This window comes from Acipenser ruthenus, chromosome 56 (assembly GCF_902713425.1).
Source record: "Acipenser ruthenus chromosome 56, fAciRut3.2 maternal haplotype, whole genome shotgun sequence".
NCBI classification, from domain to species: Eukaryota; Metazoa; Chordata; class Actinopteri; order Acipenseriformes; family Acipenseridae; genus Acipenser; species Acipenser ruthenus.
Genome location: NC_081244.1, coordinates 6,772,402 through 6,796,543, shown reverse-complemented (window position 1 = coordinate 6,796,543; position 24,142 = coordinate 6,772,402). Strand labels below are relative to the sequence as shown.

Below are 24,142 nucleotides of genomic sequence, written 5' to 3'. Positions count from 1 at the left end.
AATGTGCATTATAAATATCATATGGGAGATACTGAAATTGAAGAAGGAATCTATGAAAAAGACCTAGGAGTTTATGTTGACTCAGAAATGTCTTCATCTAGACAATGTGGGGAAGCTATAAAAAAGGCCAACAAGATGCTCGGATATATTGTGAGAAGTGTTGAATTTAAATCAAGGGAAGTAATGTTAAAACTTTACAATGCATTAGTAAGACCTCACCTAGAATATTGTGTTCAGTTCTGGTCACCTCGTTACAAAAAGGATATTGCTGCTCTAGAAAGAGTGCAAAGAAGAGCAACCAGAATTATCCCAGGTTTAAAAGGCATGTTGTATGCAGACAGGCTAAAAGAATTGAATCTATTCAGTCTTGAACAAAGAAGACTACGCGGTGATCTGATTCAAACATTCAAAATCCTAAAAGGGATAGACAATGTCAACCCAGGGGACTTTTTTGACCTGAAAAAAGAAACAAGGACCAGGGGTCACAAGTGGAGATTAGATAAAGGGGCATTCAGAACAGAAAATAGGAGGCACTTTTTTACACAGAGAATTGTGAGGGTCTGGAACCAACTCCCCAGTAATGTTGTTGAAGCTGACACCCTGGGATCCTTCAAGAAGCTGCTTGATGAGATTCTGGGATCAATAAGCTACTAACAACCAAACGAGCAAGATGGGCTGAATGGGGCCTCCTCTCGTTTGGAAACTTTCTTATGTTCTTATCTTCTTATTACTAACAAAGGGTCATTACACACTCCTATTACAGAAATGAGAAGTCGAAAACACATTTATTTCACGTGTTCACTCAAAGAGGACGTAATAATTAATTTACTAATATTTCACAGATACAATGTTGTGAAAAATAAAATAAAAAAACAGGTTTGAAACAAGTTTAAAACAAACGCGTATTTTACTTCCTACGCCACACGTAGCGATCCTGGCTCAATGCCATTGACTTCACATGGATCTCTTGACATTAAGAGCATGAGGATTGCGAGTCTGCTAACTTATTAAACTCACCTCCGGAGTGCTGATGCTTTCACACTCCGCCTCCGCACACCGGAACATGTTCCAGTCGGTCCATGTCCTTGTTTTCTTGACGGGTGACTTTCATTCCCGTCCTCTCTCTTTCTCTGTCTCTATCTCTATATCTCTGTCTGTCTCTGTCTCTATCTCTATCTGTCTCTATATCTCTGTCTGTCTCTATCTCTCCTCTCTCTCTGTCTGTCTCTATCTCTCCCCTCTCTCTCTCTCTATATCTCTGTCTGTCTCTGTCTCTCTCTCTCTCTCTCTCTATCTCTGTCTATCTCTCTATATATCTATATCTCTATCGCTATCTCTCTCTCTGTCTATCTCTCTCTCTCCTCTCTCTGTCTATCTCTCTCTCTCTCTCTCTCTCTATATATATATCTATATCTCTGTCTGTCTCTGTCTCTATCTCTATCTGTCTCTATATCTCTGTCTGTCTGTCTCTATCTCTCCTCTCTCCCCTCCCTCTCTCTCTCTCTATATATATCTCTATCTGTCTATCTCTCTATATATCTCTATCTCTCCCCTCTCTCTATCTCTCTCTGTCTATCTCTCTCTCTCCCTCTCTCCTCTCTCTATATCTCTATCTCTGTCTATCTCTCTATATATCTATATCTCTGTCTCTGTCTCTGTCTCTGTCTCTTCTCGACGGTTTCTCTGTTTGACCGTTGGGATGCACGAACTCCAGTGGCTCGTGCAGGTTTGAATTTGAAAAAAAACTGACCGCAGTGTCCGCGTGACCAGTGCCCCGTGCTGCGCCACATTCTTACCAAGACTGAAAACAACAATAATAATTGAATATATAATACGAACAATGGTATTGGTGTTTATCAAAATAATTAAAACAATGAAGTAAGAGAAAGCGCTTTTTGTTCTTTGTTTTTAAATCTCCGCTTGTTTTGGGGAGTTGTTGGGGTGTCAAACTCTGTTCCTGGGGGGTCGCAGTGTCTTCTGGCTTTCGTTCCACCCCGAGCTCTCATTTTTTAAATTATTTGATGACTTGGACATATTTAACACTTCTCTCCAGAAGCTCTCGTAATAAGAGCAGAGAATGGATGAGATGCAGTAAAAGCCGATGATCTGTTGAATCTGTTCTGATGTTAAAGCCGGGTCCACACCTGAGCGATCACTTGCACAACCCAATTGCTCCCGAAATTACTTGTACAACAAGGTTCCCGCGTCTACAAGATTCATTTCGTTATGATAACTGAGGTGCCCCAGTGCCCCCCCTCTCTCTAGGACCCAGCCTCCTGCCCCAGTGCCCCCCCTCTCTCTAGGACCCAGCCTCCTGCCCCAGTGCCCCCCCTCTCTCTAGGACCCAGCCTCCTGCCCCTGCCCCAGTGCCTCTCCCTCCCCCTGCTCCCCCTCTCTCTAGGACCCAGCCTCCTGCCCCAGTGCCTCTCCCTCCCCCTGCTCCCCCTCTCTCTAGGACCCAGCCTCCTGTCCCTGCCCCAGTGCCTCTCCCTCCCCCTGCTCCCCCTCTCTCTAGGACCCAGCCTCCTGCCCCAGTGCCTCTCCCTCCCCCTGCTCCCCCTCTCTCTAGGACCCAGCCTCCTCCAGCAGAATATAAAAAATCTGCAACACAAAAAATGAGAAATTCTGCAGCAGAAAAGGCAAATCCAGTGGTATTTCTGCAGCGGCTCTTCACAAAAGATAGCATGGAGATTCATATCCTGTTACATATTAAAGTGTCAGAACGCAATTGAAACGGTTTCTGTGCTAGTGTTTTTAATGTTCAGAGAGAGGACATCAATTTAAACTTCCAAGTGCACTGAACCAAACGTCAAAAACAAAATCAGCGTGGTGAAACTGTACCTTAATATATAAAGAAGAAAGTGTGTGTGTGTGTGTGCGCGTGTGCGAGAGTGTGTGTGTGTGTGTGTGTGTGTGAGTGTGTGTGTGTGTGTGTGAGTGTGTGTGTGTGTGTGAGTGTGTGTGTGAGTGTTTCTGTGTGTGTTTGTGTGTGTGTGAGTGTTTGTGTGTGTGTGAGTGTTTCTGTGTGTGTTTGTGTGTGTGTGAGTGTTTGTGTGTGTGTGTTTGTGTGTGTGTGAGTGTTTGTGTGTGTTTGTGTGTGTCAGTGTGTGTGTGTTTGTGTGTGTGTGTGTTTGTGTGTGTGTGAGTGTTTGTGTGTGTGTGTGTGTCAGTGTGTGTGTGTGCGTGTGTGTGTGAGTGTGTGTGTGTGTGTGTGTCAGTGTGTGTGTGTGTGTGAGTGTGTTTGTGTGTGTGTGTGAGTGTGTGTGTGAGTGTTTGTGTGTGTGAGTGTTTGTGTGTGTGAGTGTGTGTGTGAGTGTTTGTGTGTGTGTGTGTGTCAGTGTGTGTGTGTGTGTCAGTGTGTGTGTGTATGTGTGTCAGTGTGTGTGTGTGTGTCTGTGTGCGTGCGTGTGCGTCTGTGTGTGTGCGTGTGTGTGTGCGAGTGTGTGTGCGAGTGTGAGTGTGTGTGTCAGTGTGTGTGTGTGTGTGTGAGTGTGTCAATATGTGTGTGCGAGTGCGTGAGTGTGTGTGTGTGTCAGTGTGTGTGTGTGTCAGTGTGTGTGTGTGTGTGTGTGTCAGTGTGTGTCAGTGTGTGTGTGTCAGTGTGTGTGTGTGTGTCAGTGTGTGCGTGCGTGTGCGTGTTTGTATGTGTGTGTGTGTCAGTGTGTGTGCGTGTGTCTGTGTGTGCGTGCGTGTGCGTGTTTGTATGTGTGTGTGTGTGTGTGTGTGTGTCAGTGTGTGTGTGTGTGTATGTGTGTGTGTGTCAGTGTGTGTGTGTGTGTGTGTATGTGTGTGTGTGTCAGTGTGTGTGTGTGTGTTTGTGTGTGTGTGAGTGTTTGTGTGTGTCAGTGTGTGTGTGTATGTGTGTGTCAGTGTGTGTGTGTGTGTTTGTGTGTGTGTGAGTGTTTGTGTGTGTCAGTGTGTGTGTGTATGTGTGTGTCAGTGTGTGTGTGTGTGTCTGTGTGTGCGTGCGTGTGTGTGTGTGAGTGTGTGTGTGTGTGTGAGTGTGTTTGTATGTGTGTGTGTATGTGTGTGTGTGTCAGTGTGTGTGTGTGTGCGTGTGCGTGTGTCTGTGTGTGTGTCTGTGTGTGCGTGTGAGTGTGTGTGTGTGTGTGTGCGTGTGTCTGTGTGTCTGTGTGTGTGTCTGCGTGTGCGTGTGTGTCAGTGTGTGTGTGTGTGTGTGTGTGTCTGTTCCTCTGTGCATTCAGACCCTGCAGGACCCAGCTCAGCCAAACTCTGCACGGTCTCCTCTTTCATCCAGGGGAAGGTCCAGGGCTGGGTTTGGAGTTAAAAGTTTGACCCCCGGGGTGCTTTATTGAGTAACCCCATCGCTGGATCACTACAGTAGCCGTGTATCTCCAATCAGAGAAACCCACAAAACCAAAAATAAATAAATAAATAAAAAAGGGAAAGGGTTCGAGCGCCTTGTGCGACACCCAGGATCGGTAAGTTAGGAAAGCGATTTGTCATGCATGAAATATTGAAATACTTCACTTCAGCTAATCCTTCATAAACTCACAGAACAGAAGATGCAATTCCAGTATGACTGCAACTCCATATAATAAACCCATCTCGCAGTAAACAAACATGACTTCCTGCAGAGCATCATTCTCAAAGGCTAATTCCTCTTTAGATTTAGATTGTTGCAGTTATTTGAGAAATATAATTACATTAGATTTGATGATTTAAAATGTGGATCTTTGCCGTATAGCTCTGCGGTATTAAAAGTTGTATAAAGGTCCGTGTACTGTCCGTGATGATTCCGCCCAATCGTTTTTGCAAATCGTTTTTTCTATTTCGGTTTTTCATAAAAACAACAATGACCGGTTTTTCATTTTTCAGTTTCTGAGTTTAAAGTACAGAAACTGATTTAGGCTTGTTTCCAATTTGTCATATTGCTTTTTGTAACAAAGTATTCGAAATGGAATAATTTGTAATACAAAACTAAATAAACAACTATTTAAAAAATATGTACACTATATGTTGAAGGTCTTGGAACGCCACTAAATATAGATTTTCTTAAACAAGAATTATTGGACAAATTCACATTTTATTTGTTTACTGAACTTCTAGTGACACAATTAGTAGGTATTGCTTTTATCTAATTTCTACAAGTATTTCCAACTTCTCATCGATTACCAGACAGCGTTGTGTGACAAAAAACAATTTCAAAATATCTGATGCAAAATATGCTGTGTATGCTTAACCCAATGAATATCATTTAATAATGATATGTTTTTTTTTTTGTTGTTACTGAAATATATGTATTCGAAACCCTCAGAATGAGAGGCACACTAATCAGCTGAGTCCAGGTGTCATTTTTTATTTTAATTAATTATTTTCTTAATTCATTAATTATGATACCAGGACACAGTAGTGTCACCATGACCAATGATACAGCCAGCCAAGGCTTAACAATGAATGATACAAGCATAGGGCAAGCCAAATCATCATTTAAAGATATCTCAAATTGCATTTTGAGATGTCTGTAAAAATACGTAGATATCTCAAATTGATTTACAGATGTCTTCAATTGTGCAGTTTTTAAGATATCTCAAATTAATTAAGATATCTGTAAATCAATTAGAGATATATAAAATTCAAATTAAAAAATCTCCAAATGACTTCCTGTTCATTAGAGAGATATCAAAATCATTTACAGATATCTCAAAATAAAGTTCTCTTCATTTAGCGATATCTCTAAATCATTTGAAGATATCTTGAAATGAACAGGAAGCTATTCCAAGATATCTCTAAATGACTTCCTGTGAAAATACTGTTTTAAATTGACTTCCGGTCCATTTAAAGATATCACCAAATAAACAGGAAGTGATTTAGAGATACCTTCAAATGATTTTAAAACCCTTATTTTAAGATATCTCTAAATGACAGTTCGTTGTACCATGCTAGTAAAATCCACATGGTTTCCATATTATTTTAAAAATATCTGTAAATCAATATGAGATACAGTATATTTATTTCATTTTAGATATCTCTGATTGATTTACAGATATCTTAAAATTAATTTGAGCTATACTAGAAACTGCACAATTAAATATATCTGTAATTCAATTTGAGATATCTTGAAATGTTTTGCAGATGTTTCTAAATATTTCAACATATCTTAAAATGCAATTTGAGATATCTCTAAATGAGCATTCGGCTTGCCATACATCCCTCGTATCCAGCACAGACTTCAATTTGGCAACAAGAACAAATAGGGATATAGAGAGTTAGTAGTTCTTGGAGATTGTCCTAATACAGAAGGACCTTATACATTATTATGGCAAGTTAATTCAGTAACTCGCTGTTAACCAATGTAAGATAACACCATGTAACATTTTTTTTTTTTTTGGTTCCTGGGTAGTAAGTGTTATTTCCTAATTGCTTATGCCTCAAAAGTATAGAAAATGGCTATTATTCCCCACAAACTTTGCTTTTGTGACCAGGACAGTGATAGTTTGAAATTTTACCTATTTTCCAGAACATTCCAGTTAGATTCAGTGCTGAGTAAACTTGGGGTAACTTCTAGAACTTTCCAGTAATATAAATAGTAGTATAAATACAGGGGCCTTAAGCCCACCAGTTTAGTTTAGTTCCAGCTGCCTAAGTGGATACATATCTGCATTTTTCTGAGATGGCATCAAGAGGCTGCAATGGTGGCATTCCTGATGGGTCTCCAAGGCGGTTTTACCAAGTTTCCCTGCTATCTTTGCCTTTGGGACAGCAGGGACACCAAGGCGCACTACCACAGGCGGGACTGGCCACAGCGGACCGAGTTCTCTGTGGGGAGGAACAACGTCAAGTGGGAGCCACTGGTGGACCCCCGGAAGGTGCTGATGCCACCACTGCACATCAAATTGGGCCTTATGAAACAATTTGTCAGAGCTCTAGATAAGGAGTCAGCAGCCTTCAAGTACCTTCAAGACTTCTTCCCTAAGCTGTCTGAGGCAAAGGTCAAAGCCGGTGTCTTCGTCGGACCACAGATAAAGATCCTGGAGTGCAATGAATTCCCCAAGAAGCTCACTAGTAAGGAGAAAGCGGCTTGGAACAGCTTTGTCGCAGTGGTTCGGGGCTTCCTGGGCAATCACAAGGCCGAAAACTATGTGGAGCTGGTTGAGACTCTGGTGAAGAACTACGGCACAATGGGCTGTAGGATGTCCCTCAAAGTCCATATCCTTGATGCTCATCTTGATAAATTCAAGGAGAACATGGGAGCGTACTTGGAGGAGCAAGGCGAGCGCTTCCACCAGGATATACTGGACTTTGAACGCCGCTGCCAAGGACAGTATAACGAGAACATGATGGGAGACTACATTTGGGGGCTGATTCGTGAAAGTGATTTACAGTATAATCGTAAATCTCGAAAAACTACTCACTTCTAAATCTTTTGTAGTCATTTTTGTATTACTTTATTATAAATACATGTTAATTTGGATTCATATGTTGTTTTTTTCTGCCTTTATGTGAACGAAAAGACACGAATTTGCCCGTTTTCTCATTGGAAATAGGTAAATTTCAAAATATCACTGTCCTGGTCACAAAAGCAAAGTTTGTGGGGAATAATAGCCATTTTCTATACTTTGTATAGAACATCTTTGCATCCCTCGTATCCAGCACAGACTTCAATTTGGCAACATTTCTCAGATGATAGAATGCTGTTCTGATATCAGAATTAAGATGGAAATCAAAGGAAAGCTCAGGATCCACGATAACGTGGCATGTTTTACATTGCTCCCCTTATTTCAAACTACACATCTGCTTAGGTTATGTCATTGGAATTGAATGAATGTGAAATTCCAAAATCAAATCTGATAAATATTAAAGTTGTATACTGTAGTGGAAGAGGCTGGGGCATGGAGAGTTATTCAGCAAATCAGTTCTTGTCTCAGTGTTGCTGCTTTAAACCAAAGGTGAAACTGAAATAAAACTTGACCATTGTGGAACAAGAGTTCTTATTCAGCGACTAGCCTGTTCCTGCTGCTGAGTAATTTTAGTCTCAGATCTGTTTCTCGCTCTCTCACATTTAGAGTAAATATACATGAAGCTACATCTGACCAATACCACATGTTTATATTACTTCCATTTCAGATGGGCAGTTTGGTTGACACACACGTCAAACGTTTCATATGCATGTTAAGGTACGTGCAGAAAATGTCTCTTCCTGTGTGTGAACATAAAAACAGCTAACCACTAAAACCAAACTACGTGCTGCAACAAAGTTCTTAACTCTAAAAATTAGGGGAAGACAAAAAACATGTGAAAGGATGGGTGGTTTGGGTGTACGTGTAAAAAGACACAGCTGGCTCATCCTTTTAACTCACAGCCGCAGCTGCAGTGTAGGCATCTTGCGGTTCCTTGTAACAAACTATCTTAGGCAAAGCATACAAGGTTATGCAAGCAAGGTTATAGGAGTGCAAAATGCCAGTACATTATGTCGAGCCAATTCTATTTTCTGTAACATTTCTATTACAATATTGAGTCAGTGTAATGCACTTGTATATGTTATGTTTGTTGCAGTTATTTGAGAAATATAATTGCATTAGATTTGATGATTTAAAATGTGGATCTGTACCGTATAGCTCTGCGGTATTAAAAGTTGTGTAAACTTACTCTGTGTGAATTGTAACGTGCTGTATTATAATAGCGGAATGTTCCAAATATGATCTAATCTCCCGATTTGATTGTAAAAAAACTACACGAACAGACAGGAAGGTGGTTAATCTGTATTCATTCCTATGAATTTATTTGTACGACTCAAGTTCGGAACGGTCAGCGTTATAAATAACCTAAATAATTAGAAACACTACAAATATGAATACATTCAATATTCCACATTTAACACAAATATCCATCATTTTAAAATGTACTGAGAATTAAATGTGACCCAAAATATACAAAAAAAGCTCTGCTTTGCTTTTAGATTTTTATTTTTTTAGTTATTTTTTTTATTCCGCGTTTTAATAAATACAGAATGCGCGCGCATGTGTGGGTGTGTGCAAGACTTCAAGAGTCATTTCTGGGAAATCATGCTGTTTCAGTGAGACGAGCTGAAACATTTCTGGGAAATCACGCTGTTTCAGTGAGAAGCTGCTTATAAAAGGGATTCCCGCCCCCCATGTACCTGAACTTGCTTGTTAGAAGGACAGGTACAGACTTGCAAGCATTTCTTCAAATGACTCCTCTTTAAAAGGTTGTTGGTAAGTAAAATCCTAAATTAAAATAAATATTCTACAATAAATATATGTAGCTGGGAGCAGTATTAGTGTTTTTTAAGTGGCTACAGGCAGACATTGAGAAACACTTGTGGTTGAAACGTTTGTCATTTGATTTGTATTTTATTTTAGTATTACCACAGACCTAGTTTTGTGAGAACTTATTGCAATATATTATTCAATCAGCTGTTTCACGTTAAAGTGCCGTTTTCGTACAATGAATATTCTAATGTCGTTTTTTAATACTAGGTTATATAAATCTGGTTTTCCTATTAAAAATACCTGGTTTGTATGTGACCTAATAATAACACCACTGTATCCTGTGGAAATTCAACTGAATTATTCAAACTATTAATTTCTTTAACTCTTAGCTATATGAATGAATAAGCTTTTTAGAGCAGCCACTAAAACAATGTAAGTGCTGTGTATTGAGATTGTGATTTTGTTAAAGGGATTCGGATACATTACTCTGACCTTCTTGTTATTCATCATATTGTGTATTCATTCAAACCTGTGAGAACATTTATTATAGACAACAAAATAATGAATTGCTGTGCAGAGTAAAGATGAGTAAAAGCAGGTACGATATCAGTAATGCCACCAGAACAGCCTGTTTAGAATATAGATCATTTCTGATGCCATCCTTTATGAAGAACTGCATCACCCAAACACATTGATTAGAGCACTTTGTAGGACAGTAATCAGTCATTTGCTTTTGTTGTAAAACCTTTTAATTAGGCTAATAGTTATAACTGTGTTACTGCTTTGCAACAGTGAAAGAGACTTTGTACTTCCTCACCGGTGAAATATGGCTTTCATTTGAACATTTTTAATACAGGTAGCTTATTTGATTTTTTTTTTTTTTATTAAACACATGTATCGCTGTCATTTAAACTGTCTTTGTTAATCCATTTCTTTACTCTAGTCGCCCCATACGGCTCTGTTCACTACAGTTTCACTCACGCACGCCACTTCAGACATCATTTCTCAGGTTCTACAAGTCCTAGAGTGATCGTCAACGGCTCATTTGAAAGGGAAGAACTCAGACTAGTTAGCTGTCATTTATGTATTTATTTATTAAAACAGTCACAGTCACTCCCCGCTTACTGGCTCTATGTGTCCCCCCAGGGGGGCGCGACCCACACTTTGCGCTCCACTGCTCTATGCTATAATCAATGCAGGTGAAGGAGGCACATGAAGGACACCAGGATTCTTTTGAAATTGTTGGTTTTACTGCACACACTGAATACATTGCAGTACAATACAATGTCGTACACTGAAAAAGAAGGTACTGTGTGTAGCTTAACCCTATGTTTGGTTTATATACGTTTATGTAAAAGTGTTTAGATGTTGTGCATGTCAGGTAAACAGCTTAGCTGTCCTGCAGGTTAGTCAGGGACCTGCTTATGTTTAGGTTTCTGTTTGTTTATTTTTGTTTTATATAATAAAAGTGGGCATGAAGTGCTTAAACTCAAGTTTAAGTCTCTGGGTCACGTTTTTACATGGGCACGAGCCCGAGAGAATATATCTATGAACACCAATAGTGAGTGTATCTTGCAAAATGAACAACCACTTTTGGACTTACGATAGGGAAATTGCTGAGCACTTTACTTTTCATGCTAGATCAGGAACATTTTTCATCTTTGGACTCTGGAATTATTGCTGAGCACTCTTAAATTAAAAGTTTTTGGCATTTTTGGCCAATTATCTTTATCACAGTTTGACCTGGACAGTTGTGGAATTGGTATCAAACAAACTGATTCAAACATTCAAAATCCTAAAAGGTATAGACAATGTCGACCCAGGGGACTTCTTTGACCTGAAGAAAAAACAAGGACCGGGGGTCACAAATGGAGATTAGATAAAGGGGCATTCAGAACAGAAAATAGGAGGCATTTTTTTACACAGAGAATTGTGAGGGTCTGGAACCAACTCCCCAGTAATGTTGTTGAAGCTGACACCCTGGGATCCTTCAAGAAGCTGCTTGATGAGATTCTGGGATCAATAAGCTACTAACAACCAAACGAGCAAGATGGGCCGAATGGGGCCTCCTCTCGTTTGGGTCTGGTGGGCCAGACCCTAACCCGGACGTCATTATGTCCAGGTTTATGTGAAATGCATACATTATATTATTATTCAATCTGTAACCAAACTGACTTTTTTCTGCCCCGTCAGCTGCTCTTTACTCAGCTTGTCAGCTTCTTGGGTAATCACTGATAATTCTTCATTTTATAAGTGATTCATTAATTTGAGATCATATTTACTGGAAACCATGTTTTATGGTTTACAGGAAGGTGTTTATCTCCTGGTGTTTATCTGCTGAAAGTAAAAAGAGCACTCGGCTGCAAAGCAAATTCTTCCAAGATCAAACTTTTCTTCTTCTTCACCCCAATGATTCCTGTATAAAACTCTCTCTTCTGGTAAGTAAACTAAAATATAATTGCACATTGCAGATTAAACATGCATTTAACTGAATCTGTTTGTTAGTTAATAGTTCTTACCGACAGTATTTCCAGTTCTGTTATTAACATTAGGTTTTGTACTGAATGTATTTCTTTAGTAATTTAGTAAGAGTAAGCTCAGTGTTTTTGTGTGGGAATGTGAAAGGGATTTATGGTGCAACTTAGTCACACATTTAAAAATATGGTTAATAAGTATATTTCAGTGACTAAAATAAGTATTTTTTGTGTAAAAACAAGTAGATTAGGCCTCTTTCATGACTCTCCCTCTCACCCCCCCCCCCCCATTTGATTTAAAGAGAAACATTCTCTAGCACTGGAACCCACCCATTTGCAATAGGACTTCACAACAGCAAACAGAACAGGATTCAAATATGTTCTACACATTTTATTAGTGTAACACTTTATAGTAGGGCACAATAAGATGCATCTATCACATTACTTCTCCACACAATGTAGTTTATTATAAACTGCTAAGGATCTTTTAGCCCATCAGTGCTCACATTCCGCCTTCTGCATTACAACACACATTACTCATGACATCAACTGTGCCACTTTTTTCAAAACTAACAATAAATATATCAAATACATCTTTGTCTCTGGATGGAGCCTTGCTTGGCAGTTAAAAATGACAATTATATATTTTTCCTGCTTATAAAAAGCAACACTAACACCCCAGAGAGCGGGTGTTATTCTGTATTCATTGCTGTTCATCTGTACGAGTTTTAGGTTTGGAATGGTCTTTATTTTTATTTATTTATTTAGCAGACACCTTTATCCAAGGCGACTTAGAGACTAGGGTGTGTGAACTATGCATCAGCTGCAGAGTCACTTACAATTACGTCTCACCCGAAAGACGGAGCACAAGGAGGTGAAGTGACTTGCTCAGGGTCACACAATGAGTCAGTGGTTGAGGTGGGATTTGAACCGGGGACCTCCTGGTTACAAGCCCTTTTCTTTAACCACTGGGCAGCAGTGTGGAGTAGTGGTTAGGGCTCTGGACTCTTGACCGGAGGGTCGTGGGTTCAATCCCAGGTGGGGGACACTGCTGCTGTATCCTTGAGCAAGGTACTTTACCTAGATTGCTCCAGTAAAAACCCAGCTGTATAAATGGGGAATTGTATGTAAAAATAATGTGATATCTTGTAACAATTGTAAGTCGCCCTGGATAAGGGCGTCTGCTAAGAAATAAATAATAATAATAATAATAATAACCACTGGACCACACAGCCTCCTGGTCAGCGTTATGAATAACCTAAATAATTAGAAATACTAGAAATATTATATATATATATATATATATATATATATATATATATATATATATATATATATTAAATCTGTAACCAAACGTAAAAAAATACATAGACATTGGCCGGGCTGGATTAACCCATCACTGGGCATAAACTTGCAGGCCCCCTACTCCTGAACAAAGAGCCACATTTTGTTTACGTAATATGCATTATACAAATCCAAAGATTCAATTTTGCATGCGAGTGGCATTTAATGTGTGATTTATATATTCACACATTGTCAAACGAATTCTGATAACAGAAAAACATAAGAGTGCGTGCCGCCTGACGAACCTTCGAAGGTTTAGAACTAACTTGGAATTCCTGGCTAGTGAACAAACCTTAGAACCTTTGAACACAGCCCTAATTCTGGACGACCCTTAACTGGAAACCATATTACTGTTTTTTAAGTGGCTACTGATTGGTTAGTTGCAGACACTTCTGGTTGAAAAGTTTGTCATTTCATTTTTTTGTTTCTTTTAGTATTATTTAGTAGTTTTAACTTATTGGAATATTGTTGTTGAATCAACTGTTCCACGTTAAACTCCCAATTCATACAATGAATATTCTAATGTAGTTTTCTAAATACTTGATGCCTGTTCATTTTCTCTTCAACTTGCACACAGATAAAATGTTATTGTTTTAAGCATGCAACGCAACTCGACAAGTTATGTACAGGAACATAACAGATTTTGTTTTGTTTTAAAAGACTTCTCAGTACTTCCCTAGAAGAAAAAAAACGGTCAGAGGCAGGCTTCAAAGCACTTCTTCAAATATTCCCTGTGTAAAAGCTTCTCTGCTGCCAAGGACAATTCAAGATTTTAAGTTACATATTGTAATTATATATAGTTGTGGCAGGACAGAAGCCCTACACGAGTAAATGTATAGTTTGTAAATATTATGTGTAAATATGAATAAAAAGTGTGTGTTAGATATGGCAGGGCTGGAAGTTAATATTTTGGTTTGCAACCTCACCGTGACAGCGCTGCTTGGGTGAGGGTTTTTGTTTGTTCATTTTGTGGTACGTGATTGTTTTGTTCCAGCCTTTATTTTGCTCTGTCGTGTTTTGTTTTATTATTTTTGTTTAATAAACATGCGCCCCAGCGCTTAAAACCCGCAGTTACTGTCTCCGAGTCTCTATCCACCCAGCCAGCCTGTCACAACAGTAAATAAGGGAAATCAATACTGCTGAGGAAACAGCTTTCTGTGTGGGGCAGGTGAGATCATTAGTCAAATGATTCAAAATGATGCTTTAACTTCATGCATATTTTTGTTTTTCATAAATATTTAAACTAAAAATCTGCACCAGTTTCTTAATTATATTTGATGAGTTGAAGCAATGTTGTGTAGAAGTGCCCTTAATGCTTCACCGTCCTGACTGATATTGACACTCTCACATGTCTTTCAGGGGCACAGAACCTGGATCATCATGTCTTCTGTAGAAAATGAGATAGTGGAGATGGCAGCGCTCGGTCGACCCTTCCAGCTGGGAATGTTGTATGACTGCCGGAACGATTCTCTTATTCCAGGTAGATATTAAACATTAATTTTCACTTTGGATCAACTAATAACAGACCTGAAAATAGAGGATTCTGCTAAATATTTCTGATATAAATAATGTGACTAAAAATGACAGCATGTATATTTTGCTCTGACTTCAAATAAGACATCCTGAAGATGAATCCTTTTGCTGTTCCTTTGGAGTTTGTCCTAATGAGAGTTGACTGTATTCTGATAAATATATCCGCTATGACATTCATCCTGATTGCATTACAGGCATCACACTGTGGGATCCACAGGAACTGAGAAAGGACACTGAAGAGCGGTCCCAGCATAAAACAGAGTTCAGTGTCACGGCCTCAGACTCCATTGAAGACAAAGCTTCTGCTTTAAAGGCATCTGCTGCACTGAAGGCAAGTCTACTGGGGGGTTTGGTTGAGATCGAAGGAGCTGCTAAATACTTCAACGACACAAAGAAATCTAAAAAGCAATCCAGAGTCACTCTAACGTACCACACAACAACACTATACGAGCAGCTGACTATGAAACATTTAGGCAAAGGGAAAGTATCTCATCCCAATGTGTTTGAGGACGGTACAGCAACCCATGTGGTCACAGCTGTGCTGTACGGAGCTGATGCATACTTTGTATTTGACCGTGAGGTCTCCACAGATGAGAAACAGCAACACATAGAGGGGAATATGAAGGTAGCTATAAGCAAACTAAAATCAGTTACTATTGAAGGGGAAGGCTCACTTGACATGACAGACACAGAGATGGATGATGTTAAAAAGTTTAGCTGCACATTTCACGGTGATTTCCGACTGGGATCCAATCCATCTACTTTCCAAGATGCTGTTGAAGTCTACAAAACCCTTCCGAAGCTGCTTGGGGACAATGGAGAGCATGCAGTGCCTGTCAAGGTCTGGCTGTACCCATTAATCAAGTTAGACTCCAAGGCAGCCAAGCTTGTACGAAACATTAGTGACCAGTTGGTTACATGTTCACAGACAGCTTTAGAGCAGTTACATGCAGTTGAAATGCAATGCAATGACATGATAGAAGACATTGTTCCCCAAACATTTCCTGAGGTCAAGGAGAAGATCCAACAGCTGAAACAAATGAGTCAGCAGTACAAGCTGAGTTTCATGAGACAGTTAGCAAGTGCGCTGCCAGCCATCCGCGGCGGTGGGCAAGAGGAAGGAGTGCTGGCAGAGGTTTTACAACACAATGAAGAGTCTCCTTTTAACAACAAATCACTAAAAATGTGGCTGGACAGAAAAGAAAGAGAAATTAATGTAGTTGGTTCTTTCCTTACTGAATTTGAGGGTCTTAATCAATTCAAGGGCGTACATGCTGTGTCTTCAGTGAATAAGCTGGAGCGAGCAGTGTTAGACCGCACAGCTGAGAAGGTTGTTTGCTTTACATTCACTTCACTGCATGAGCCTGAACCATATCTATCAGCCCTGTCCAACTATCTGAATCCTCATTTGAAGAAGAGCACTCCAAGTGTAACACCCGATACCTACACACAGCAAGACAGCAACCACTGGGTGTGTGATGAATCTATCCAGAAGATGATTTGCTGTTCAGATGTATTCCTTGAGTTAGTGAAAATCAACAAGGACAATGAAAAAACAAAGTTCTTAATAGCTTCAAAACCAGACAAGAAGTTTCCTGGAGCTGGCATTCTTCTGTATGAAAAGAGATCTTTTAAAGGCACATATTTTGAGCCCCCATCTAAACCGGACACCCCTGAGGTTTGTGGTGTGACACACGACAGTGTGACTCTGAAGCTGATCCCTCCCAGTAGTGATGCTAATAATAAAGTGACATACAGAGTGGAATATAAATGCACTGATCAGGAGGATTGGATAATTAAAACAAACACACCCACTGTATCAGGCTTACAGGCAAACACTGAGTATGAGTTTAGATACACAGCAGTGGGCATGCTGGGATATCCTGTGAGCAGTGACACCACCAGCAGTGTGAAGACTCTTCCAATAAGTCTCCCTGGCAAACCTTCATCTAGTGATAAGGTTGTAAAAGAAAAGATTAAGACTGCATGTGTCTCCCGCACACTGGGGAATCCTAGTATTTACCAGCTTACATTAGAAAAACAGACAGCTGGACATTTCCACAAACGTACCTTTGGAAGAAAGCCACTCAATGTGATAAACAGAACCATCATGGTCCTCGGAGCGACTGGATCAGGGAAAACCACCCTCATCAATGGGATGATCAACTACATCCTGGGTGTGGAATGGGAAGATGACTTCAGATTCAAGCTGACAGATGAAGAAACCAACAGATCACAAGCTCACAGTTGGACATCTAAAGTCACTGCCTATCAGATCTATCATCAAGAAGGATTCAAGGTCCCATTCTCCCTCACTATTATAGACACACCCGGGTTTGGAGACGCCAAAGGCATCCAGCAAGACAAACTGATCATTGAAAAGATCAGAGAGTTTTTTTCATCCCCAGATGGCATTGGCAGTATTGATGCAGTGTGCTTTGTAGTCCAGGCTGCTTTAGCACGTCTCACACATACACAGAAATATATCTTAGATTCAATTCTCTCAATTTTTGGGAAAGACATTGAAAACAATATACAATTACTTGTCACTTTTGCTGATGGGAAGGCACCTGCTGTTTTACATGCCATCAATGCTGCTGGTGTGCCTTGTCCTAAGAGTGACAAAGGTGTTCCTGTGCATTTCAAATTCAATAATTCAGTCCTGTTTGAGCCTAATGCAGGAGGCAGTGAAGATGCAGATGAACATGATTTTGACAGAATGTTCTGGAAAATGGGTTCAACCAGTATGAGAAACTTCTTTATCAATTTAAATAGAATGGAGACAAGAAGTTTACAGCTGACAAGGGAAGTTCTTTGTGAGAGAAAACAGCTGGAAGGATTGCAACCAATGATCAAGGTTGGTCTGAGTAAACTGGATGAAATAAGAGAAACACAGGCTGCACTGGAACATCACAAGAACTGCATAGAGGCAAATAAAGACTTTGAGTATGAAGTGGAGATTACAGTGCCGAGACAGATAGATATCAAGGGGACGGGAACGTTTACAACCAACTGCCAGAAATGTCACTACACATGTCATTATCCCTGTGGTACTGCAGATGATAAGGACAAGAAGAAGTGTTCTGCAATGGATAGTAAGGGGTTCTGTACAGTCTGCCCTGGTAAATGTGCCTGGAGTGTACATTTCAACCAAAAGTACAGATGGGTGTATGAGACTACAAAAGAAAAGAGAACATATGAGAACCTGAAAAAGCAATATGATGAAGCAAAGAGGAAAAAGATGAGTGCAGAGGAAATAGTGAAAAACCTTGAGCAGGAATTCAGTGCTGTTAAATACAAGGTTCTGGATCTAATTGAACAATTATCAAAGAGTCTCTCTCGACTTCAAGAGATTGCCTTACGTCCAAACCCACTCACAACTCCAGATTACATTGACCTGCTGATCCAGTGTGAGGAACAAGAAGCCAAGCCTGGGTTTAAAGAACGCATGTAGTCACTACACCAAGTCAGGGAGGGGGCAGTGATACTGCAGAAGGTTGCCAGGGGGGAAAACCTGCTTCCAGAGGAGAAGAAAGAGTTGAAACAAAGTAAACTGGAAGCAGGTGAAGGGATCTTTACAGACTTCAGAGGACTGGGTTACAGGGGGCAAAAAAAATAAATAATATAGCCTAGGTTATATAAATCTGTTTTCCTTTTAAAAATACCTGCCTTGTATATGACCTAATAATAACACCACTGTATCCTGTGGAAATTCAACTGAATTATTTAAACTGTTAATTTCTTTAACTCCTAGCTATATAAATAAATAAGCTTTTTAGAGCAGTCACTAAAACAGTGTAAGTGCTGTGTATTGAGATTGTGATTTTGTTAAAGGGATTCGGATACATTACTTTGACCTTCTTGTTATTCATCATATTGTGTATTCATTCAAACCTGTGAGAACATTTATTATAGACAACAAAATAATGAATTGTTGTGCAGAGTAAAGATGAGTAAAAGCAGGTACGATATCAGTAATGCCACCAGAACAGCCTGTTTAGAATATAGATCATTTCTGATGCCATCCTTTATGAAGAACTGCATCACCCAAACACATTGATTAGAGCATTTTGTAGGACAGTAATCAGTCATTTGCTTTTGTTGTAAAACCTTTTAATTAGGCTAATAATTAGAACTGTGTTACTGCTTTGCAACGGTGAAAGAGACTTTGTACTTTCTCACCGGTGAAATATGGCTTTCATTTGAACATTTTTAATACAGGTAGCTTATCTGGTTTCTTTTTTTTTATTAAACAAATGTATCGCTGTCATTTAAACTGTCTTTCTTAATCAATTTTAAATAAATACATTTGTGAGTTTCTCATGTGCGAGTTGAAGTTATTTATGTTTAAGACCTAACACTTTGCCACTCTTAAAACCAACTCCATCAAGCTGAAAAACGCACAACACATATATATTCAATACTCAATAAAACAACAGAAAGCACTGTTCTTAAAGCTAAGTGTTAACAACTGACCTTTGCTGTACACAGAACACAAAGCAATGTTCTTAAAAGGTAACTATAATACCTAAAACACAAAGTACTGCTCTTACAAGTATTACTAATAATCAGTAATTACACTATACACAACATCACTGTTATTACAAATATTAGTAACAATACCTGACACACAAACTACTGCTGTTACAAGTATCACTAATACATATATATATATACACACACAATTATTATTATTATTATTATTATTATTATTATTATTATTATTAATAATTTCTTAGCAGACGCCCTTATCCAGGGCGACTTACAATTGTTACAAGATATCACATTATTTTTACATACAATTACATTTTTTTTTTTTTTTACAATACTCACAACAGAAAGCGCCATTCCTAAAGGTACCTGTAAGTGTGCAGTATTATTACTGAAAGGGTCATTACACACTCCTATTACAGAAGTCGAAAACACATTTATTTCACGCAAAGAGGACGTAATAATTTATCTACTAATCTACTAATCTACTAATATTTCACGTGGCTCTGTGTCGACCCTTTTCGATTGCTAATGTGTGCTCGCTCAATCTGTATTGGTCAGTAGTTGCTTTTGTTTTTGGTCTTTAACTCTGACCAGATATTCTGCCAGGGCGTCTGGTCTGTTTAAGCTCTGGCAGCACTCTGATTCATGCTGTGATTTGACTCGGCTCTCCCAGTGTTTCAGGTATTTGTTTTTCAGGGTGGTGGTTATTTTAGATCTCACTGGGGCCTGATTAGAGCAGCTCTTCTGAGGCTCTGTGATGCAGATCTGGTTCTCCTCACAGAGCTTCTCCATCATGTAGTTGATGGTCTTTTTATTTGGGTAGCTCTCCTGGCTCTTCAGGGCCTTGCACTGGTAGGAGTCGGGGTTGCTTTTGTTCAGGTGTCTCCAGTACCTCAAAGCTCTCTTTTGTACAGTGAGCAGTAAGGGAAGACGTCCTAGCTCAGCTCTACAAGCATTACTTGGAGCATTTCTGTGCAACTGCAAGATGTTTTTGCAGAATTCTAAATGTAAGATTTCTGTTGGACTTTTGTCCCAATTACTGTATTCACAATTTAGAGTGGGACCCCAAACTTCACTGCCATACAAAAGGATTGGTTGTATAACTTGGTCAAAGAGTTTGAGCCAGACCGTGATTGATGGTTTTAGGTTATACAGTCGTTTCTTTATTGCATGAATGGCTCTGTTGGCTTTTTGTCTCAGTGCACAGACAGCTGGGTTAAAGCTCCCTGATGCACTGATCATTAGTCCCAGGTAAGTGTAATTTGCTGTGTGCTCTTAATGTTTTGCCAGTGAGGGTGAACTGGTATTTATTTCCCTGTATCCTGGATTTTTTTTGGAAAAATCATAATTTTTGTTTTGTTCATATTTATGTTTAAAGCCCATGTTTCACAATACTGCTCCAGCAGGTTCAAACTCTGCTGCAGCCCATGCTCTGTGGGAGATAACAGAACCAGATCATCAGCATAGAGCAAGCATTTAATCTGAGTGTCACCCAGAGTTACTCCTGGGACAGAGGAATGCTCCAGCACACTATCTCTCTATCTCTCTGTCTCTCTCTCTATCTCTATACCTCCGTCTCTATCTCCATATCTCTCTCTGTCTCTATCTCTGTCTGTCTCTTTCTCTATCTCTCTATCTTTGTCTTGTCTGTTTTTTTTTTTTTTTTTTTTTTTTTTTTTTTTTTTTAAATCTCCGCTTGTTTTGGGGAGTTGTTGGGGTGTCAAACTCTGTTCCTGGAGGGTCGCAGTGTCTTCTGGCTTTCGTTCCACCCCGAGCTCTCATTTTTTAAATTATTTGATGACTTGGACATATTTAACACTTCTCTCCAGAAGCTCTCGTAATAAGAGCAGAGAATGGATGAGATGCAGTAAAAGCCGATGATCTGTTGAATCTGTTCTGATGTTAAAGCCGGGTCCACACCTGAGCGATCACTTGCACAACCCAAATACTCCCGATATTACTTGTACAACAAGGTTCCCGCGTCTACAAGATTCATTTCGTTATGATAACTGAGGTGAGTTTTTTTTTTCTTTTTACTTTTTTATTCTATCTACAAGGTGAAGTAGTTTTTTTTTTTTTTTTGGTTTTGACAACCGAGTTGACACATTATTATTTTTTTTTCTCCCGTGTCTACAAGTTTAGAATCGTATTTATTTTTTTTATTTTTTTTGACAACCGAGATGACACAGGTCGTAATGTCTCGAATAATTAACGAGGAAGAGTTGGCTGTTATTATTTTTTTCAATTGTTATTTTAAATGTCACTTTCCCTAAAGAAAAAAAAAAAAAAAAAGCCGCGTAAAAGCTGGAAGAAAACGTTTAATTTTACCGCCGAAAATGAGAGCTTCTTAATATGCAAGCCGCGCAGTCAGCATTATAAGAACCAATCAGGGTTGACGAATTGCCACGTGATCGCTCTGTGTCTGCAGCTCAGCCGGTTGCTTTGGAAAGCAGAGCACGGCTCTACGTCAAGCTACTGGTTGCAGGGACGTCCACATATAACCGACTCGGTTGCATGCAGCTGATCGCTCAGCTGTGGACCCAGCTTAAAATCAATGTTACATGCTGTTGCTAGTGGCGTGACTGCAGTCTAAGTGGTCACTTGTGGAAATTGAATTCTGTGTGATATTATATATGGAGTGGTGCAATCTTACTGCCATTCAAGTGTGTGGTAAGACTGTGACTGCCGCGGCATATTATAGATCAGTGTTGCAGCTCAAGGTTTCTAGCTGTCAGCGTGGCTGAGGTGGATAGTTTTATTCAGGAACAACAAAACAGAAAAGTATACAAAGCAAAACATAAATGTTAAACCCCCCCCCCCTCCCCCAACAACACTCAGCTGTTTGTTAAAAACAAAACATTTTCTGAATTCAGTATAGGTGTGTGTAATTAAGCCTGTGAAGCGAGGCTTCTGTCCAGAGCTGTGTGCTTTACATTTGAACCCGTTAGAAACGACCTGCTAGAGGCTGAGCTGGGATTTGAACCTCCTGGCATCAAGATCCCTTTCTCTCACCGCTGGAGCCACCATGTCCAGTTTATATCATTAAAAAATAAAATAAATAAGGTTTAGGTACTGGGTAAATGTATTTATTTATTTTAGATAGGAGATTAAACCAGACCTCTAAATAAATGTTTGTTGAGAATCGTGGATAAAACTCCAAAAGCACACACCCCACACCCACACAATGAAAAGTCAGAGCAGAGGCAGCGGGTATTTCTGTTTTGTTTTTTATGTCAAGACACAAAAAGAGGCAATCAAGAAATGACCAACATGTAAAAACAGATTTTTTTTTTTTTTTTGTTACAGGTAATTATATAAAAAAAAGGCCAAGATTTTATTCTTTTTTTGTTTCTTTTTGTAATCTTCTGGCTACTATCTGAAAGAACTAAATTTACAATTGAGCTCAAAAACTTGGCTAGGCCAATCCTTGCATCTCATTCCAAAAACAGAGCCCCCCCCCCCGAAAAAAACATACAGCACTCCCCTCCTTTCTCACTCACTCATTCCCCCTCCTCTCCTCACAGACAACTTTCTGCAACTTACAGAACAAAAAATGTTATCGTCCAACCTCCGAAAAAAAAAAAGTATTTTTTTCTTTTCTAAACTGCTTAGAAAAAGGCTCCAATATATATTTCAAATAAGTAGCTTTTAAAACGAGAGAGAGAGAGAGCGAGAGGGAGAGAGAGCGAGAGAGAGGGAGAGGAGGGGAAACATCAGGGAAGGTAAGTTGATGGAAAAAGACTGAACAATCCCCCCCCCCCCCCCGAAAGTCAACACTTTGGCGCACAGAAAAGAATAAAATGAAACAAAAACAGATAGTCTTCCCTTCTCCCATTCTGTGTGTTTTTTTAAACAGTTCCCTTCTGCCAAGACGATATCCAACGAGGTCTCCCGAAAAAAAAAAAAATGCATATTCCTTTTGTGAAAAAAAAAAAAAAAAATTAAGCACACAAGATTTAACAAAACCTTGCTTCAATTTTTTTTGTCCTATGAGAAAAAAACAAAAGCAAAAAAAAAAAACTATAAAAACAAATTATACACACACAAAAAAAATTGGAAAAATCTATTACTTCACAGTCCTCCCAAATCGAAAGAGTGAAGCTTGGGACGGCAGACTCACATATAAGACAACTTTGCAACACTGTATTGAGAATGGAAACAAAAGCTTGTCTTCCTCCTCCTCCTCTTCATCATTTCCCAGAGAGATCGCACAGTGCTTGAGAGAGAGAGAGAGAGAGAGAGAATCCCATCATCGGAATTCTCTCCTTTCAATTTGTCTTGAATATTTCTATCGCATGCTTTTATTTTAAAAAACAGAAAAACAAGTGCTTTTCAGTCTCCATGCCTCAAGCCTGCCCTGGACTGGAGGGAGCACCCTTTCTCTTAGGGGGGTGAGGGAGGGAGGGAGCAGTTCAGTCTCCGTGCCTCAAGCCTGCCCTGGACTGGAGGGAGCCCCCTTTCTCTTAGGGGGGTGAGGGAGGGAGGGAGCAGTTCAGTCTCCGTGCCTCAAGCCTGCCCTGGACTGGAGGGAGCACCCTTTCTCTTAGGGGGGTGAGGGAGGGAGGGAGCAGTTCAGTCTCCGTGCCTCAAGCCTGCCCTGGACTGGAGGGAGCCCCCTTTCTCTTAGGGGGGTGAGGGAGGGAGGGAGCAGTTCAGTCTCCGTGCCTCAAGCCTGCCCTGGACTGGAGGGAGCCCCCTTTCTCTTAGGGGGGTGAGGGAGGGAGGGAGCAGTTCAGTCTCCATGCCTCAAGTCTGCCCTGGACTGGAGGGAGCCCCCTTTCTCTTAGGGGGCTGAGGGAGGGAGGGAGCAGTTCAGTCTCCATGCCTCAAGCCTGCCCTGGACTGGAGGGAGCCCCCTTTCTCTTAGGGGGGTGAGGGAGGGAGGGAGGGAACAGTTCAGTCTCCATGCCTCAAGTCTGCCCTGGACTGGAGGGAGCACCCTTTCTCTTAGGGGGGTGAGGGAGGGAGCAGTTCAGTCTCCATGCCTCAAGCCTGCCCTGGACTGGAGGGAGCCCCCTTATTCTTAGGGGGGTGAGGGAGGGAGGGAGGGAGCAGTTCAGTCTCCGTGCCTCAAGCCTGCCCTGGACTGGAGGGAGCCCCCAT

The 24,142-nt window shown here is 40.2% G+C and overlaps 2 protein-coding genes across 3 annotated transcripts in view; both read left to right on the top strand.

Annotated features, from left to right (window-relative positions):
• The first annotated feature begins 9,050 nt into the window (after positions 1 to 9,050).
• LOC117404269 (uncharacterized) overlaps positions 9,051 to 24,142 on the top strand; it is a 30,353-nt gene continuing 15,261 nt past the window's right edge. The window contains exon 1 of the mRNA XM_059017369.1: positions 9,051 to 9,190. The gene's annotated coding sequence lies outside the window, so the exon portion shown is untranslated. The remainder of the gene's footprint in view (positions 9,191 to 24,142) is intronic.
• On the top strand, positions 9,118 to 18,868 carry LOC117967698 (uncharacterized). Of its 2 annotated transcripts, XM_059017370.1 has the most exons (4): positions 9,137 to 9,197; positions 11,503 to 11,632; positions 14,372 to 14,492; positions 14,740 to 18,868. In XM_059017370.1, the coding sequence occupies exons 3-4, from the start codon at positions 14,393 to 14,395 to the stop codon at positions 17,997 to 17,999; spliced, it is 3,360 nt and encodes a 1,119-aa protein (XP_058873353.1). In that variant the 5' UTR covers positions 9,137 to 9,197; positions 11,503 to 11,632; positions 14,372 to 14,392; the 3' UTR covers positions 18,000 to 18,868. The 2 variants fall into 2 exon arrangements, with proteins under 2 accessions (XP_058873354.1, XP_058873353.1); XM_059017371.1 differs by lacking the exon at positions 11,503 to 11,632 and having other exon boundaries at positions 9,118 to 9,197.